This window comes from Miscanthus floridulus, chromosome 4, assembly GCF_019320115.1.
Source record: "Miscanthus floridulus cultivar M001 chromosome 4, ASM1932011v1, whole genome shotgun sequence".
Classification (NCBI taxonomy): Eukaryota; Viridiplantae; Streptophyta; class Magnoliopsida; order Poales; family Poaceae; genus Miscanthus; species Miscanthus floridulus.
Window position 1 is genome coordinate 78,955,796 of NC_089583.1, and position 17,659 is coordinate 78,973,454.

A 17,659-nucleotide genomic window follows, 5' to 3' on the forward strand; every position below is an offset into this window, starting at 1 on the left:
TGCCTGGCGCATCCGATCGTCCACAGCTGCTGTGTCCGGTCCTTACTGAGTTGTTGTCGCGATGATAAACAGTGAAGTCCATGTGTCCGATCACTGCCTCGCTCAGCGTCCGGTCGCTGCTGCTAATGCCTGTTGTTGCCGAGCAACAGATCGGACGTGTTCGTGCTAGCTTCTCCAATCCCGGGTTCACCGATTAAGTTCAGTGCATCAGTATATAGAACACACAGTTTCGTATATGCAACAAATCCTAATGTTGCTAGAGCACAGCACAGAAAAAATTAGGGAAAAGGATGAAACTTCATTACCTCAGTCCTATTGAAGCCTACGACGTCAGCAGCAATGGAGCCTGTCTCCTCTCCTCTGTTGTGGGCGCTGCCTTCTCCTCCACAAGAAGGGTCACCGGATCCACAGGGAAACATGCCATCCCAAGCGGCCTACACAAGGACTCCAGCACTGCAGGATCAGATCCAAGGGCAGAGGAAATCCACAGCGAGATTGGGGCCTAGGGCGGCGGCGCCATTTGTGACGGCCGGAGTCGGGTTAGGGCGGCGCTGGACTGGGGCTAGGGCGGCGTAGGCACTGCGTGGCAGCGGATTCGTCGGGCACTGGTGGCGGATGGAGAGTTGGGGCGCAGTGGATGGAGAGCAGGGGCGCAGCGGAGGGGCAGCCAACGGATGGGAAGGGGCGGGCGGCGTCGGGCACGCAGCGGATGGAGAGCAGGGGTGTGGCGGCGGATGGAGAGTGGGGGGGGGGGGGGGGGCAGCGGCTGATAGGGTTTGGAGTTGGACTTTTTGGGTCTGTGTTTAGGTCGGGTTGTGTTGTATGGTGGGCCAACACAAAAAAAGGAGTGCGGGCTATTCTCTTCTTGGCGCGAACGCCAAACGAAAGCACACGGCTTTACTCTTCTTAGGCGCGAACATGAATTCAGCCAGATAGTTTTGCTTGCGGTACATATTTCCTGACGAGAACAACTATTTCGCGGCGGTTTGCAGAGCACTCTCACGAAAACAGGTTTTCATGACGGGATTCACAGCACCTCCACGAAAAGGGTTAATTTCGTTAGTGTTTTAAACTCTCACTAAAAATTATCCCCCTCATGAAATCTCCGTTTTCTGGTAGCGCCTGTGTGCGTGTATATATATATGAGCGTTAGTTTCTGTTTGTACAGCATATGTTAAATATAAAATGTCTAGGGTATCATCAGCATGAACAAATTAAAGTTACTACACATGCCGTGATCAAGGGCTGGGACCAAGCCTTCGGTTGGGATATTGCTGATCTGTTGGTAGGGATGAATCAACACCAACACATTCATGATCACACGTCATAAATTTACATGCAGATTTTGATGGCCACGTACATATGCTTGACACTGTTAAGACGTATCTTTCGTCCATTCCCATCCAAGTACTATTATCGGGAAAGTTAACATCCAAACCATTAAGGCACTGGAGCGAGTACAGAGTTGTTCCGTCGGGGACTATAAACGCGACACTGGCAAGAAGTGCCAACAACTGCCAAGAGTCTACAAACTGGAGCCTGGTTGTTCGCTTGACGCGATACCGATCGAGACTCGAGACTAGCTAACCAAGTCTAGGGCAGGCCGATCGAGGTTCCCCGCTAATTTCTTGATCGTTGAAATACGGGCGAGATGTCCGATCGACAGAAAAAAAAAAGAAAATTCTTGATCGTTTGTATATGATGAGCCCCACACACATCGGCCATCGTCGTTTCATCTGTCTCACTCTTTCACGCTTCCGAGCAGTGTCTGGCACATGATACGCTAGCTGTGCATGGTTCACCAACCCCTCTTCCCGCATCCACGACGACCTACACGGCTACGCCTACACCTGATGAGAGATTTTCGTAGCACTGCTCAGGCGCGGTGGATCGACTGACACGTGGGGCTGTGCCGAGGAACGTGACTCTACCTGATGGGTGCATTGGTGCCGGCGTGGCGTTGTTGCGTTCATGCATGCCCCCCCCCCCCCCCCCCCCCCCCCCCCCCCCCCCCCCCCCCGTCTCGTCACGGCAGCATCCGCAAATACAGCGTACGCACATAGGAGAAGCTACTAAACCAAGACGTGATTTAGATTGTTCAATTAGTTCTCTCCTTAAAAAGACAGAACAACTTATTAGCAGAACATATATATGCTTAGAAATTCGGATCTCACAATCACATGCATTTCCAAACAGGTGCTCAGGGAGGAACTACGTGGGTTTACCCAAACTCAGCTTGACGAGCTGAGCAAGGCAGCTAGTAGCACCGATAGAGAAACAACATTGGATCCACTTTGAAATTTGGCTTTAGTCCCGATATTTTTCGCGCCTGGGACTAGAGAAACCTTTAGTCCTGGTTGGTAGCTCCAACCGGGACTAAAGGTCCCTGCCCAATGGCTACCGCGGCAGGCTTTTACTGCAGGGGACCTTTAGTCCCGGTTGGAGCTATCAACCGGGACTAAAGGTTAACTTTTACTCCCGGTTGGTCCCTCCAACCGGGAGTAAAAGTCTACTCCCGGCTGGAGGCTCCGTCCGGGACTAGAAAGTGACCTTTAGTCCCGGTTTCTGTATCCAACCAGGACTGAAGGTCCCCTCCTATATACCCCTTCTTCCTCCCCGAACCCGAGCCACTTCGAGCTCAGTGTTCTTGCTTCATCGCCGGCCTCTCTTCTTTCTCATCGCCTTTCTTCGATTCCTCATCTATTCTTCGGTTCTAAAGGTTACCAACTTTATACTCTCATATTTTATCAGTAGCCTATCTCATTTTGTGGACTAGATATATGTAGTTTTTTATGGTGGATTTTTTTTATTTGTAAGTCATTTAAGCACAAAATCACTTTAAAGTTTGCATATTTGGATGAAGAAAAGGTTAAAGTAGTTATTCAAAACTAGTATTCAACTTTCATTTCTAGCATGCAAGCACACTTCATGGTTTAGAGATATAGAGAATTTTAGAGTTTTTTAATTTTATTTGTTTATAAAATGAGAAATTTATATTATATTAAAAATGAGTATAGAGTAGATGACAACTGCTTCCGGGTCCTCGGCCTCTCATCGGGTTTCAAAGCATAGAGAGTAGAGAGTAGGCCGGACCTCCCTTTCATTGCATGCGGCAAGTGTGAGGAGAAAATTATGATGGAGTACCGGGTGAGAAAGGAGTGTCCCAACATGGGTCGTATCTTCTACAAGTGTCCGGATTGCAATGTGAGTTATTTTGTCGCATTTGATGATTATGGTTAATTTATACCTATTTGAAAACCAAAACGAATCATCAATTGAAAATAAAAAAAGAAAAGAAAAAAAAGAAGAAAGAAAACCACCAACCGGGACTAAAGGGCCGGTCCACGTGGCCAGACCGGGAGGCCTCTTTAGTCCCGGTTGGTATTACCAACTGGGACTAAAGGTGGGCGAGAAATCGGGACTAAAGGAGGAGACCTTTAATCCTGGATTCGTGCTCCCAGTTGAGAAACCGAGACTGAAGGGGTTTTCCAACTAGAGTAAAGCCTGTTTCTGTACTAGTGTAGGGTCCGTTCCTTGGCTGTGTTTTCAATTTGAACACTGGGCTGCCATCGACTCTTAACAGAAGCAATGCAGGCGAAACCTCCTACCCTTGCGCCGTTCAGTCCCTTCTGCAGTTCGTTCGTCAACAGCATCGGCAATCGGCATGCGCGTGACGACGGCAGACCTAACCGATCCTCTTCTATGTTTGATATATTCCTCCATTATATTTCCAGCTCCAGCAGTGTCCGGTCCGGCGTCCCTCCTACTCCTCTTTGACGACGCAGTGGCACTGTCCGCCGCAGCTCTCAGAAAACTCGACTGACGTGGCGTTCATGTTCAAAGAAGATTTTCTGTCTAACACGATCTAAACACGTGCATGTGCCATCGCCACCTGTGCGAGCCGTTGTCGTGGCGTCACTATCGCGAGACGAGACGGCATTCTAATTTTCAACAAAGCGAGAAGGGAGTAGGGGTGGAATCTGGTGCCTCCGACAACTGCGAGCCGGCCGGTGTGTGAGGCCAATAAATCCATATCCCAGGTGCGATTTTTTTTAATTTTTAACACTTTTTATAAACTAATTTCAAATCTAACACTGTTTTTTTTTTTCAAAACTAACATTTTGGCCGTGCCTATTGTCATGGCGCGGCGAAACGCCTGTACCGCGCCATGCATGGTGGCGCGGCAGGAGGATGACGTGGCGACGACCGGGCCTGCTTACTGGTGACGTAGCAGGGTCTGCTGCGTCATAGACCATGGCGCAGCACTGCCGCGCCAAGTACCACTGCGCGGCAGGACCTGGACGTAGGCAGAAGATCGGCTGCTGTCGGTGAGGATCGGCAGCGACGCGACCATGGACCCCGGCTTCCCGTCGCAGCTGAACGGCACCTGCAGCTCCGACCCCAATGCCTTCGCCTTCCTCGACCCCTCGCCGGTGGGCTCCGAGCAGGTGTTCTAGTCCGACATGAGGTCGCACAGCACGGTCGACTACTGCGCGTCCAACCAGGGTGCCTTCTTCGGCGATTTCGTGGCGGCGATGACCAAGCTCGGGAGGATCGGGATCAAGACGCCGGCCACCGGTGGCGAGATACGCTGGGACTGTCGGTTCCCGAACTAGTGGCTAGTTAATCTCGTCGGCAGTGCTGCCGCGACGCATTGAAACGAATATGAAGCACATAAATAAAGTTTGTGCGCAAGTTGACAAGCTGCCATATAACATTTTCATTGGTTTGACATAAGTTAAACATAATATAACCAACTAAGCCTGCAAGTTTCGGACGACAATATTCGTTCGACCTAACAAACTAAGACCCAGGAGTGTAAGGATCCCTCGGACGCCTCTGTCTCTTCGGATTTGTTGGCAACACATTGGGAGTATAGCCAACGTCGGTGTGGTCGTGTTGCCGGTGCGTATGGCTCGTACCCTGCAAGTATATGATATGCACGATTACTTATAATCTTTATGATCGTTAGTTCATGGAGCCTACATATTTTTAAAAAAAACTACCTTTGTTACTGCCTGTGAGGCTCCTTGGATATCAAGCAGGACACCACATAGCTGAGACATGCCGATCTCGTCCTACGGCCAATCGTCCCACTGGTGGTGCTGCCTACGGAAGCCCGGGCGGTCGTCGTCATCGTCGTCCACGTTTGCAGGGTCCTTCTCAGCGCTATGATGTGGTGGTGTACGCACTGCGGAAGTGGCACCTGTCACCGGCTGAGAAGAGCCGGCTGGTGTTCTCAAAGAGCCAGAAGACGTGCCATCCGACCGCACCGGGACTGCCGGTTCCACCCAAGGAGTGTCCATATAGCTCAGCTTCTGAGCTAACTTCCTGCAGCCCCGCTTCACCTTCTGCATAAATAGACATTAAAGTTACTGTATTTTCCAAATGCATATACACTAAAGATATATTTTCGGAACAGACAAGTTTATGTTTACCTCCACAAAAGCCTCGAGAACGCCTGATCCCTGCCCTCTAGACTCGTGAAGCCAAAACGCTGCTTCGTTGGACATTCTTGACAATTGTGTCGCCTAGGTACAGAAACGTGGTTAAACAGTTTTAGTACACATACTTAATATCAAATGGATAACAAATTGTACCATTCGAGTATCTTACCACGTATCTTTGAAGCAGGGCTCTCTATAGTTGTGTGTCGTCCCTAGTGGCAACGCCGTACACATCTTTGATCACATCTTCCTCTGAGTCCTCGTCAATCGTCTCCTCAGTGTACGGGGGCTTGATATGTGTCCTCGTAGACTAGTGAAGCCACTGCAGGTACTCGTCGAAGGAGTGCTGGTCGTGTGGGGGACCCGCATGGACTGGCCGCCGTTCCCTGTTCTGCCATAAGTGGAGGTATGCGGTGTGTGTCACGCGCTAATCCTTGGTCTTGTACTTCTTCCTACGGTCATACCTGGAACAAAACGATGTTAGTTGTACCACACACACTTCTGAATTATAGCTTTGTTATTAATCAATAACGCACCCGTGCAATTCTTGGTTGGTGGAGTAAAGCGGTGGTGGGTAGCCTATCATTCTTCCAAACTATCTACAAACCCTGATGGGCAAGTGAATCTCGACCACGTGGAAAAAAATAAGAGGGACGTTGCAGCGATACTCGTCTGACTCATCCCTAGTGACAGGACTCAGATAGTACTCGAGCTCCGAAGCATCCCAAGGACACCAATGCACCTGAACATTTCGTAATTGAGTTAGGTTGTGATATAGTGTACATCGAACAAGACATATGTATGATAGTAAAGAGAGCGTAACCTGGTGCTGTGTCAGGATGTCGAGACTGTCCGTGTACTCCCTGTACTTGCGCCTCGCATTCCCTCTAACTAACTTTGCTTCCGTCCAGATATACAAAGCAGTAGGGAGTGTATCCTGTCCGTTCCAATGCTGCATTGAACATGATAATGAATTAGCCATTAATAATTTTATCATATGTAAATGTCTCGAAGAATATAGTGAACTGAAGTACTTACCGGTAAACTAGTATTAAGGGGCCTCCCAACGGGTCATCATTCTCAACACCAAACCTAGAGTAGGTAGGAGCAACCCCCAAGGTTTGCATACCCTGAGGTGCGACGACAGGCAACGCATAGCTGTCGATACGTCCATGTTAGGATTGCGCTGCCCCAGCTGTATGCCGCTATGTTCTCCCACGGCTGACATAGTATGCCAAGAAAGATCCAGCTGATGGTGTTATCCAAGGCGTCTGGAAATAGGAAAGCACCAAGGAAGTGCCAGAGCCACACTCTAGCGAATCTGTCGATCTGAGCCTCATCAGCCTGTGGGCCCAAGTAATCAAAGCGCTCTGTGATCCAGGACGACAAAACACCAGAACTTTTTCTAAAATTCACCAAAGAAAATGAGACCCGATGGGTGTAGGAAAGCAATGCAAGTATTAAATAGACTTGAATTGCTCACTTATTTTTCTTGGAAACCTCGTCGTCCGGTGGAAGAAAGCCAGTGAACTGAGCCAATAGCTCCCTCCAGTGATCATTGTCAACTATACCTATCACTGGAAGTCCCCCCAACCGAAGGCCAAAGATAGCCATCATGTCCTGCATGGTCAAGGTCATCTCGCCGCAAGGTAGGTGGAACGTATGGGTCTCAGGCCTCCACCTGTTATAAAAATAGAACGATTGTTAGTTGCCTCAAATTTGTTATAAGAATATTTACGTACAAAGAAGGCACTCGCACCTGTCTACAGCTGCAGTAAGTAGCGCTGGGTCAAGGGGCGAAAGACCATAGTTGACAACACGGACGACGTCGATGTCACTCAAGATGTGTGCTTGGTGCTGATCGTCGTATTCCACCTCAAGAAGGGAAAACAACGGCTGCTGCGTGGGAGGGGCCATCCTGTTAGAAATTGATAACACAAAGGGTTAGAGTATTTAAATTAACAATATTCAAATTAATATTATGTAGCATTGCAAAATTTGAACTACTTGTTATGCAATACGAACACAATATGAAAGCACATGTATATATTGAAAGTAACATTATCAGACATATTAAACAACTTCACTAGTAAAATAAGCATTTGACGAAACTTCATCAAGTCATCCAAATCGTCATATCACGCACTATTAAGTACCGACACTTGAAAACTAGTATCTATACTGACAACCTTTACTACTATAAACCAACTAAATAATAAATACCTAATCAATCCTTAAACCCAAAATCCTAACAGTAACCTAAACCCTAACTACCTAACCAAACCTTAACTATACCACAACACACAACCTAAGCCCTAAAAACTACCTACCTAAATAAACAAATTCACTAACCTAACTATCCTAAATCACTAGCCCTAACTAAAACAACAATCATAATAACATGAAATCGAGTGAGGGAGCTGCCTTACCTTGATATGAGCGGGCTATTGCGGCCGTGACGCGTCGGTGTTCGTGGCGCGGCCGGCGCGGGCGCTGCGCGGCGGGAGTAGGCAGGCGCGGCCGACGTGGGTGGTCGGCCGTCGGGGCGACGGGCGCTGTGCGGCGGCGAGCGGGGAGGGCGCTGCGCAGCGTGCGGGCGGGCGAGCAGGGACCGCGGCTCGCGGGCGATATTTACTTGGGCCTGCCGCGCCGTGGACTATGGCGCGTCAGTGCCGCACCAAGATCGGTGGCGCGGCAGACCCTGCCACGTCACCGGTCAGCAGCCCCGGTCGTCGTCACGTCATCCTCCGGCTGACAATAGACGCGGCAAAAAATGTTAGTTTTGAAAAAAAAAGATTTGAAATAAGTTTACAAAAAGTGTTAAAAATAAAAAAAAATCTCAGGTGCCGCCCATTCAGTCTTCGCTCACCCGTCCAGACAGCAGCAGCTGGAGTACGTACCTACGTGGAATCACGGTACGCCCTTGATTGTAATGGTTGTATTCTGTTTTGTGTGCCTTAACAGTAGTTATAAGCATATATCTATACTCTGTGAAGTATTCATCTTATAGGTTCATCAACACTTTCTGTAAATCATATGTTTGGGCCTTGTCCTTCCAGAAATTCTCACTTGTCCATTTGCAAACTGCCTATGCTAGACCTTATTAAATCCAGTTTTGAGACCAACTTACAAAATGGTTAGCGACTGAAAATTGGTGGATTGACTTCATACCGAACGCGTCCGTGGGACATCACCAGGCGCATTTGCTCACAACCAATAAATATATGATCTGCTCTGTTGTCTCAATTTTGCTCTTTTTTAAGGATGACATAGCCATCTATGAGTTCTTGTCTATTTATGGAATTCTCAGTTGGCATATGGTTTGCTCACACTAACCATATGTGTTTCTGAAATTCTAGTGGTTATTTGTTTGACTTTATTCTGACTGTCTTTATAATGTTAGATGGATGAAGGGATGGCAGTAGTACCTGAGATTGTTTACAGGAGCGTGCACAAAGGCCATGGTCTGGTAATCGCTCCGAAGGACTGCTGTTGCTGGCCATTCACGTTGGGCAGCTGTTTGTTGGTTGCTAGCCTATTATGGTTTCCTGTAGTATCGTTCTCTGTTGCTAATAAGAAACTCAGCCTGTAGCTTTTATATTGACAGAGGACTACTTTGTATTCAAACATTATCTGTAGATTGAATTGAAATGATCTTGCATTTGCTGTGGTCACTGCTGTGGGAGAAAAAAAAGTAATGGTTCTGTTAAACCATTTGTAATTCTAATAGGTCAGAGCCTTGTTTCCGGGCTGGAATGCATGGTGTTCTACTTTTATCAGCTTGCTTGTCCTCTACCTCAGACAAGCTGTCTGCTTTGAGGGCATTCATTTAGCCCAAGTGTTTGGTTAGTCTTGTAATCTTCGTTGCTGGTGAATTCTTGGTGACCTGCACTTGAATGGTCATGGCTCGTGACATGTGAGAATTTAAGATTGGTGGCTTTGACTTCTCTCCGGTTGTTGTTGCACACACAGAAACACTCACTGGCCATGCATGTGGGCCACGGCCTGCTAACAGTTTTCCTTCCCTTTGTATTCACGTGATGAATGGGCCATGCGCGAGCTGCAGAGCGAGCGCACTTGCATGCGCGAGTTGCTGGGCATGCATGTGGGCCATGGCCTGTTAACAAATTTCCTTCTCTTTGTATTCACGTGATGAATGGGCCATGCGCAAGCTCGGGCGCGCTTGTATGCGCGAGTGGCGTAGCAGGACCTGGAATTTGCTAGCTGGCCCATGCGTGAGCTGCAGAACGGGCCGACCCATGCGCATGGATAGGAAAATCTGCAAAGTTCCTGGACTATGCATTGGAGCGGGATAGGAAAACTGCAAAATGTAGTACCACCTCGCTTACCTACCAGAAGTAAGCTCAAGTTAAAAGCAAGAACACACTCTTTGCATTAATGTACTACTGCGTTGCTTACTTGATGTCCGTAGAATCAAGTTTGCGTAGTATCAAGTTTGATTGGGCCGGGCCGGCTCGGTTCAGCTTGACTAGGTAAGTTTGCCTTATTCAGCCCAGAGCTCAAATTTTTATTTTGGGTTTTGAAATCCAAATCCTACAGTTCTTTTGCTTTGTAAAATTCTATATAGCACAATTTTTTTTGTAAATTTTTTCCTTCACTATTTGTTTGCTTTGTGAAATTATGTGATTTGTTTCTCTAGAGAAACGCAATAGTGCTTATGAGTTTTCTCCTATAGAGGATATCAACATTACATGCTCTTGAATTGCTAGGCCGAAATTTTAGGCCTATTCCAATCCTTGGCCCATTACAAGTTTTTTCCATTATCAAGTAAAATGAAAAGGCACATTGTGAATATTCAAACATACTCGAATGAAGAAATGACAAAAACAAAAGTTCTAAAAATTTGTAGTCGATGACTTTTCCATTTGAAATCAATTAATGTCCCAATTTTTTTTGAAGTTCTCATAATTTGTAATTTAACTTCTTAAAATGTTCAAAAGAACTCATAAGGGGACATGACTAAAACCAAAGTTATAGACCTCGGTGAGGTCTACAAATTTGTAGTTGACAACTTTTTCTTTTGAATTCATTTATGCTCCTAGAATTATGTTATAAGTTTTCAAATATAGAAATTCAAATATAATAATATCTAAACTTGGTTCAAAAAATCTACAAACTTGCGTGTGGACATGATTTTGGTGTATAATCATTGCATAAAAAATTCAAATAACTTCAACAAAGCAGTGCTAGACATTGTTCACAGATGGACATATTCTGCACATAGTTATATGAGAAAGTGAGACATGTTTCTATCGTGAAGGGTGTATGGTCCCACTTTAGTGAAATTGCTTGAATTTTTTATGAAATGATTATGGACCAAAAATACGTCGTTGTGTCAATTTGTACAATTATCAGACCAAATTTATTTATTATTCCAATTATTTGTTGAATTAACATGTAAGAAATGTAATAATATGTAAACTTGGCTAGAAAAAACTACAAACTTGCATGATAACATGATTTTGGGTGTATAATTATTGCATAAAAATTTCAAATGCTTTTAGCAAAGCAGTATTGCACATTGTTCATGAATTCGTACATCTCTCGTATACTTATACGTGAACAATATGAAACATATATCTAATTGCTCTCCATGTATACTACCATTTTGTTAGAATTGTGTCGGATTGAGAAATGACCAAAACAATAGTTGTAGATCTCGATGAGCGGTATAACTTTGTTGTTGGCGACTTTTTCATTTGAATCATTTACTATCCCTAAATTTTGTTCGAAGTTTTCATCTTTTCAAATTCAAATTTCAATTTGTTGAAACAAAGTCACATGGAGAAATGACAAAAACAAAAGTTGTGCCTCTCGATGAATTCTACAACTTTGTTGTTGACGGCCTTTTCCATTTGAAATTATGTACTATCCCAAAATTCTGTTTGAAGTTACCATATTTTGAAATTCAAATTTTGGAATTGTCCAAACGAATTCATATGGAGAAAGGACTAATACAAAAGTTGTAGATATCAATGAGTTCTACAACTTTGTATTTTACGAAATTTTTGTTTGAAATGATTTATGTTCCTAAAATTCAATTTGAAATTCTCAACGATGCTCTGTTGGTTGGGCCCACCAGCACGAGAGATGGGTACGAGGCGCAGAACGGACGAAGCGACGGCGTCTTCGGTGACCACGGTTTCCGCCGAGGTCGCGCGCAGCAAGCTCAACTTTGAATCTGGGCCTATCAAGCCTTGGCCCATTTAGGCTTCAGCAGCCCCCGGCCCCCGTAGGTGCCATCCTCCGAACGTGTGGCGGCAACTGCTTTCTCACCTCCGAACGTGTAAGCTCAACTTTCGTTCGTGGGTGACACCGGAGGTTACCAACAAAGTGCCCGTATATTCATTCGCAGAACAACCACGCATTCTCACCTCCTGCCAATAAGCTGCCCTTGTTCCTGCTGCTGCTGGAGGCGTTCGAAGAGAAAGGCAAGTCCAGGCACAAATTATTCTTTTATTTGTTCATGATTATTGAACTACTACTCGTCATTACACTTGTTTTATACATCTACAGGTTCAGTTCAGAACAGCTGTTACTGCGGGATCTCCTTGGGCGCTGCTGCGGACGTCCGTGCCTGCAAAACAAATGGAAAATCAGGTGAGCACATTCACGCTCTGGTAATAACCTTGAAATGATAAGACAATTTAATCAAGATTATCTGTTCTCCCTTGGTGAATCAATTGACAAATTTCAGTCTCAGAATGCAACCCAGAAAGCAATGGCACACTGAACTCATGGGCCACGAACCTTGAAAAGCTTCTCGACCTTGTGTATCTTGCTGAATATTTTTTGGATTCTTAGATCTGCAATCAGATACCTACTCCCTCCTGAAAAGTAGATCCAGCATGTTATTCTAATTCGGTTCTCCAGGCTTCATTCTGGGAAACCACCGGCCGGATTAAAAATATGTACTTGTACACAATGCTTTGAAGTCTACTACGTGTGTCTTCTACACATCATTATTCATTTCATACAACCAAGAGGAAAAGAAGCGTTTGGCTGCTGATTGCTAGGCTGCTAGCACTCCAGTTTTCAGCTACTACTCTGCTATTTCAACCTAGGCTCCTAGCATCCTGTACTTCATCAGAATGTTCAAAATATCCCTGACCCATAGAGACCATTCTATCTGCACTGCAGTGAGAGGGTGAACCGCATTAGTGTGCCTTATGGTATCCATGCTTGCTTCAGACATGCTATCAGATTTGCAAACCTTTCCTACTTGCTGAGTCAATGTATTCGACCTCTAGGCCTGTGAGGCCACATTTGGTGGCCACTTGCACCTTCTCGCGGGGCAACTGCTTCAGTGCCTGTCCTGTCCATCATCAAGTTCAGAAAGAAAACATATTCTTGAACAATATTATCAAATATCATAGCTGACGGTGTTTCTTGAACAATACTATCAAATATCATAGCTAACACCATCTATCTGGTAATCACGAGATTCTTTTTTCAGTATCTACATAACTATTATGTTCTGTACTCATTGAATTGCTAGTTGCAGTTTTCTATGTATTAATGATATGCACATATGCGACACATACAACTTACTTCATTCAATTTCTAAAGCAGAAGTGTGGTCACTGTTGAATGAAATCTTGCATGCAAGAAAAATGACATCAAAGCGTAAGACAGGCAGGGATGGCGACACCAGTGCGTCTAAGCGAGTACAGTATCAGAATGCAGCTCAGTCTCCATCTCAAAAGTCTACAATTGAAGCTGAAACCGAAGCACAGGTATATGTTGGTTTCCGAACACTTAAGAAATGGGGTCCGCTAAGTAAAATGCACTGACTATCTAATTGCAGATCCTATCTTGGCAGTGCGGAGATATGAAGGTTGTTTGTTCACCTAGTAGATACGCCAAGACCATCAAAGGCCTATCTGATGCACACAAGGATGCCATTAAGATCGGTTTTGGAGGAATGCTCCACATGAAGGAAATAACTCTTCGCCGTACGATGCTGTCCAAGCTTGTGGGCAGGTATAACATGGAAATTCAGAAATTTTTACTCGGTGGTACTCACCTTCCTATGACTATAGCAGATGTATACCACATCATGGGTCTTCGGATAGATGGCAATGAAATAGTAGTTCATGACAATATAGAGATCAATAAAGAATTGTTCTATGCATACAAAAGCCAATCCCCGGGTGAGAATCATAGTACTCTAAAGGCACTTGAGCAGAGTATTGCTAAGTCCAAGTACCCTGATGATCACTTCATATGTCAATTTGTTTTGTACACTGTCGGACGTATTTTGGCACCTACGACGAAAGCCCATGTTCATTCTAAATATTTGGCACTAGTTGAAAGAGTGAAAGACATTGAGCACTTTAACTGGGGCCAATTCACATTGTCTAATCTATTGAGCTGCTTACATAATTTCAAAAAGGAAGAGCAAAAAATCCTTCAGGGCAATTTGGCTTTGCTGCAAGTAGGTGCTACTTCTCTATGTGAAACCATATAGACAAATGCTTACATTACAGATATCAATATAAGTAGCACATGACTCACTATGTTCATCTGTTTCATTATTAGTACTGGTAATGGGAGCATGTCCATGCTTACAGCAACCGCGGTGTTTCCTACTCTCCCGTGCCGCATCCATTGATGGATCGGTGGGATCAGCTAAACACAGATCTTAGAATGGATGCTTATGAAGCTGACAACATAGACGGGGGAGTGGTAAATTCATGCTGCTATGTCTTATGCTTGCAGCCTTATATTACTATCACTTATATATGATTACTAATGCAAGGTTATTGAGTATCTGTCTTCACCGATCCCACCTGGACATACTTCAAGTTATCAGGCACCAAAAATAGGACAAGAAGGAATAGAGCCTGGACACACTTCAAGTTATCAGGCACCAAAAATAGGACAAGAAGGAATAGAGCCTACAGAAAGGGGCAGCCATCTTGATCATTCTCAAGAGTTTAATATGACTAACCAACAAGTAAGAACCAGCCATCTCACTACTTTCTAATACCCTGGTTGTATTAATGTTAATCGTAACTCATATGATAATCGTCTATATTTCTGTCCCAGATGGAAATGATACTTGAAGCCTTCACCAAAAATCGGCTGTCAATGGAGCGCTGTGTTATGCAGATGGAACAAAGAGTATGTGCCAAAATTTTCGATCTACAAGAACAGTTGGCTGATCGGAGATTGGATGCTGATCTGCGTATTAGGCTATCTACTATGGAAGATGAGATTGGAAAAATGAGTAGGGATGTGAAGGTATGCATTGTACACATATTAAATTAGCAAATATGCCTGTCCAAATTTAACAAGACATAAATTTTTGCAGGAACTTCATTATGCATACGCCGACAAAAATTCAGCAATGAAGGGTCATCAATATGAACAGGTGATACTTACATGTCAAATAAATGAGTCCAGCCACATACTATATTGAGACATTTGACCATCTAAACCCACCTTTTTCATTTTCAGAAAGATGTGCATCCAGGCAACACATGCACACCTCTTCAACAACAGAAAGCCTTTACAAATTTCGATAGGATGTTTCCAACTTCCCCTGATGAAACACATCACAGCTTCAATGAGTACAATACACCAGTGAAGGATTCTTTCAAATCCAACACATCACAGAAACATGTACCTGGTCAACAGACAGCAGCCAAGAATCCAACATTGTCCCATACATCCAAAATCGTCCAGCCTGACATTCTAGAATGTAGTAAAATGTCAGAAACGTTCAACAAGTTAGAGGCAAAAATTGAGGGGACAACTTCTACTGGAGGAAAGTCAATGCTAGCTAGCAAACCACTACTACGCAAGACCGGAGGCCGTGACATCTATGACCGAAGCGCAGCACATTATTTATTTACTAGTGACAAGGACAAAACTGATTCCACCGAAGATCTTGGTAAGGATCTGTTTCAACATCATTTCTGAATTCTAACCACAACACAAATTCTATGAACAAGACTAACTACATCATTCAATATGTTTGACTAACAGGTTTTGACAATGACTACACCCTAACAAAGGACGATGAAGATGCAATACATTTTAATATTTTATCATGCATAGTTATGAATTTGCTGTTGTGGTTGATATTGCGCAAATTCTTCTTATAGTTAGTCTCTTAAAGCGAAATGTCAATGATGGATGGCTATATGATGATGTAAGTATGCTTATTGCTTGTGGGTACATTGTTTGCCACCTTGTCGCTTATATGTTTTCTTATCAATTTTTGCAGGTGATTAATGTTTATGCATACATTGCTAATGTAGAAAATGACAAAACAGCATTCATTTCCACTTTCCAAAGCCAAGAGTTATCAGGCGAACATGGTGCATTCGATCCTAAAAAGGAAAGGTCATGTATCAAAAGTGTTGGTAAAAGATGTTTAACACCACAAATGGTTAGCATCAATGCATCTAGTGTTTTGTATACATATTTTCTAGTACCAACCACTCCACTTAGGAGAGCTAATATACTTCCAATGATAGATATTTGTCCCCATGAATGTCTGTGGATGCCAGAAGGGCGGGCCTGGTGCAAGCGGTAGAGTCTTACCGCCTGTGACCGGAAGGTCCCGGGTTCGAGTCACGGTCTCCTCGTATTGCACAGGCGAGGGTAAGGCTTGCCACTTACACCCTTCCCCAGACCCCGCACAGAGCGGGAGCTCTCTGCACTGGGTACGCCCTTTTTAATGTCTGTGGATGCCATTGGAGCTTATTAGTGCTGAATAAGAATCGCAAGGAGGTCTAGATTCTCAACTCCTTAGCATCTATACCTCATTTTCGCAATGAGAAAATGAAAAATACTATGGTAACTTGCCTCTACCACTAATACCTCTTTGCACAAATGTTCTCAATCACCATGGTTTTACTAATTATGAAATATGCAATGGGTGAAGAACCTACAACAGTGTATTGACCAGTATATTGAGGAAGCTGTTGAGACTGGCTTGGAAAAAATCACAGATTCAGTCAACCTTACTCTTTGGCACAAACAAGACTATCCAAACATTCCCCAACAAACGGACAGGTAAGTATAATGCTCTACATATGATTGCCTCCTACTCACATGGTGATTCACAAATCACCTTTACAATGTAGCACTTCTTGTGGCATTTTTGTGATAAAATACATGCTGGAGTGGAATGGGCATCAAATGGGTCATAATTTCTCACAGGTGCATGCATAGCTACAACTGACAGTTCAATTTTTCTATTTCGATACATTTAAAACTTCACTAAACGTCATGGCTTCGTCTTCAGGATCAAATTAACATTTTCAAAAGAAAGATATGTACTAGGTTGTTGCATTCAAAGAGTAACAAAAGTCGAAGAGCTTCGTATAAGCAACCCATCACGGTTTGTTTAGTTTCCTGGCTACTGTTCTCTTTTATTTCGTTCAAATTTTCAGCAAACACGTCCTAAAGGTTTCCTATTTATTTTTTCAGAAGGTAGAATATTTGGCCAACAATCCAGATGCAAAGTCTTCGAATGGAGATGTCTACATAGTTGACTCACAAACTGGTGGAAAGAAACACAAGATTGGAGCAAAGAACACCAGTGGTACAAAAAAAAAAAGAGAACCAGGTCAATCATCTCAAGCGCCAAGGACACGTGGACGGCCAAGGAAAGATGAACAGAAAATGACGGCTTCAACACACCAAAATAGCACAGACAATATCAACACAGTTGCTCCAACTGTGCATCGCGAAAGTCGCAGAGTTTCCCTTCCAAGCCAGTTTTACATGAGCCCGTATACGCAGCCATAATGGTCAAAGGGTATGCAACAAGTTTCTCTAAAATTTTTCTTAGTCAGATTTGTTTCGTTCAAAGCTACTCTTAATTAGGAAGTCTCGGACATGCTGTTAGTTAACCTTCCTTTTCGTTTTCTTTTCAGTTCTACCAGCCTTTCTTCCTCTGGAGTCCAGGCTATGTGATTCCTGGAGCTACGGAGGACCTGGAGCCCACTGAAGATTGCTACCTTCCTCTATTTGCAAGCCGTGTAGCGATCCTACTGCCTAGATTTGTTTTGTGTGCTTCATCACAATTTAGTGGACAATTCAATCCTTGATGTAAGATATGCACCAAACTTGTAAATGTCAATTTCAGTGTGATTCACCTGGCAGCTAAACCAAACCATGTTCTGCTATAAAATAGTCAAATCCTTTATGCTTGTGCGCGTATGCTCTGGTAA

General features: G+C 44.2%; 1 protein-coding gene and 1 long non-coding RNA gene across 5 annotated transcripts; both read left to right on the forward strand.

The window, feature by feature from the left end:
- Positions 1-12,792: 12,792 nt before the first annotated feature.
- On the forward strand, positions 12,793-15,171 carry LOC136548677 (uncharacterized). The gene is made up of 6 exons (XM_066540117.1): positions 12,793-14,156; positions 14,230-14,427; positions 14,520-14,714; positions 14,785-14,844; positions 14,931-15,043; positions 15,159-15,171. Exons 1-6 carry the CDS (start codon positions 14,082-14,084, stop codon positions 15,169-15,171), a joined length of 654 nt encoding a protein of 217 aa, XP_066396214.1. The 5' UTR covers positions 12,793-14,081.
- Positions 15,172-15,175: 4 nt separating this feature from the next.
- LOC136549852 (uncharacterized) lies at positions 15,176-17,647 on the forward strand. 4 transcript variants are annotated; one of them, XR_010782065.1, is made up of 7 exons: positions 15,176-15,366; positions 15,462-15,627; positions 15,703-16,496; positions 16,568-16,643; positions 16,729-16,824; positions 16,914-17,244; positions 17,363-17,647. It is a non-coding gene; the product is annotated as an uncharacterized lncRNA (long non-coding RNA). The 4 variants fall into 4 exon arrangements; XR_010782066.1 differs by having other exon boundaries at positions 15,703-16,277; positions 16,366-16,643; XR_010782067.1 differs by having other exon boundaries at positions 15,703-15,867; positions 15,956-16,643.
- Positions 17,648-17,659: the final 12 nt, after the last annotated feature.

Coding starts and splice junctions, on each gene's coding strand:
- LOC136548677 (XM_066540117.1), top strand. CDS start 14,082: ATGGATCGGTGGGATCAGCTAAACACAGATCTTAGAATGGATGCTTAT. Junction 14,715..14,784: donor AAATGAGTAGGGATGTGAAG/GTATGCATTGTA, acceptor AAATTTTTGCAG/GAACTTCATTATGCATACGC. Junction 14,845..14,930: donor AGGGTCATCAATATGAACAG/GTGATACTTACA, acceptor TTTCATTTTCAG/AAAGATGTGCATCCAGGCAA.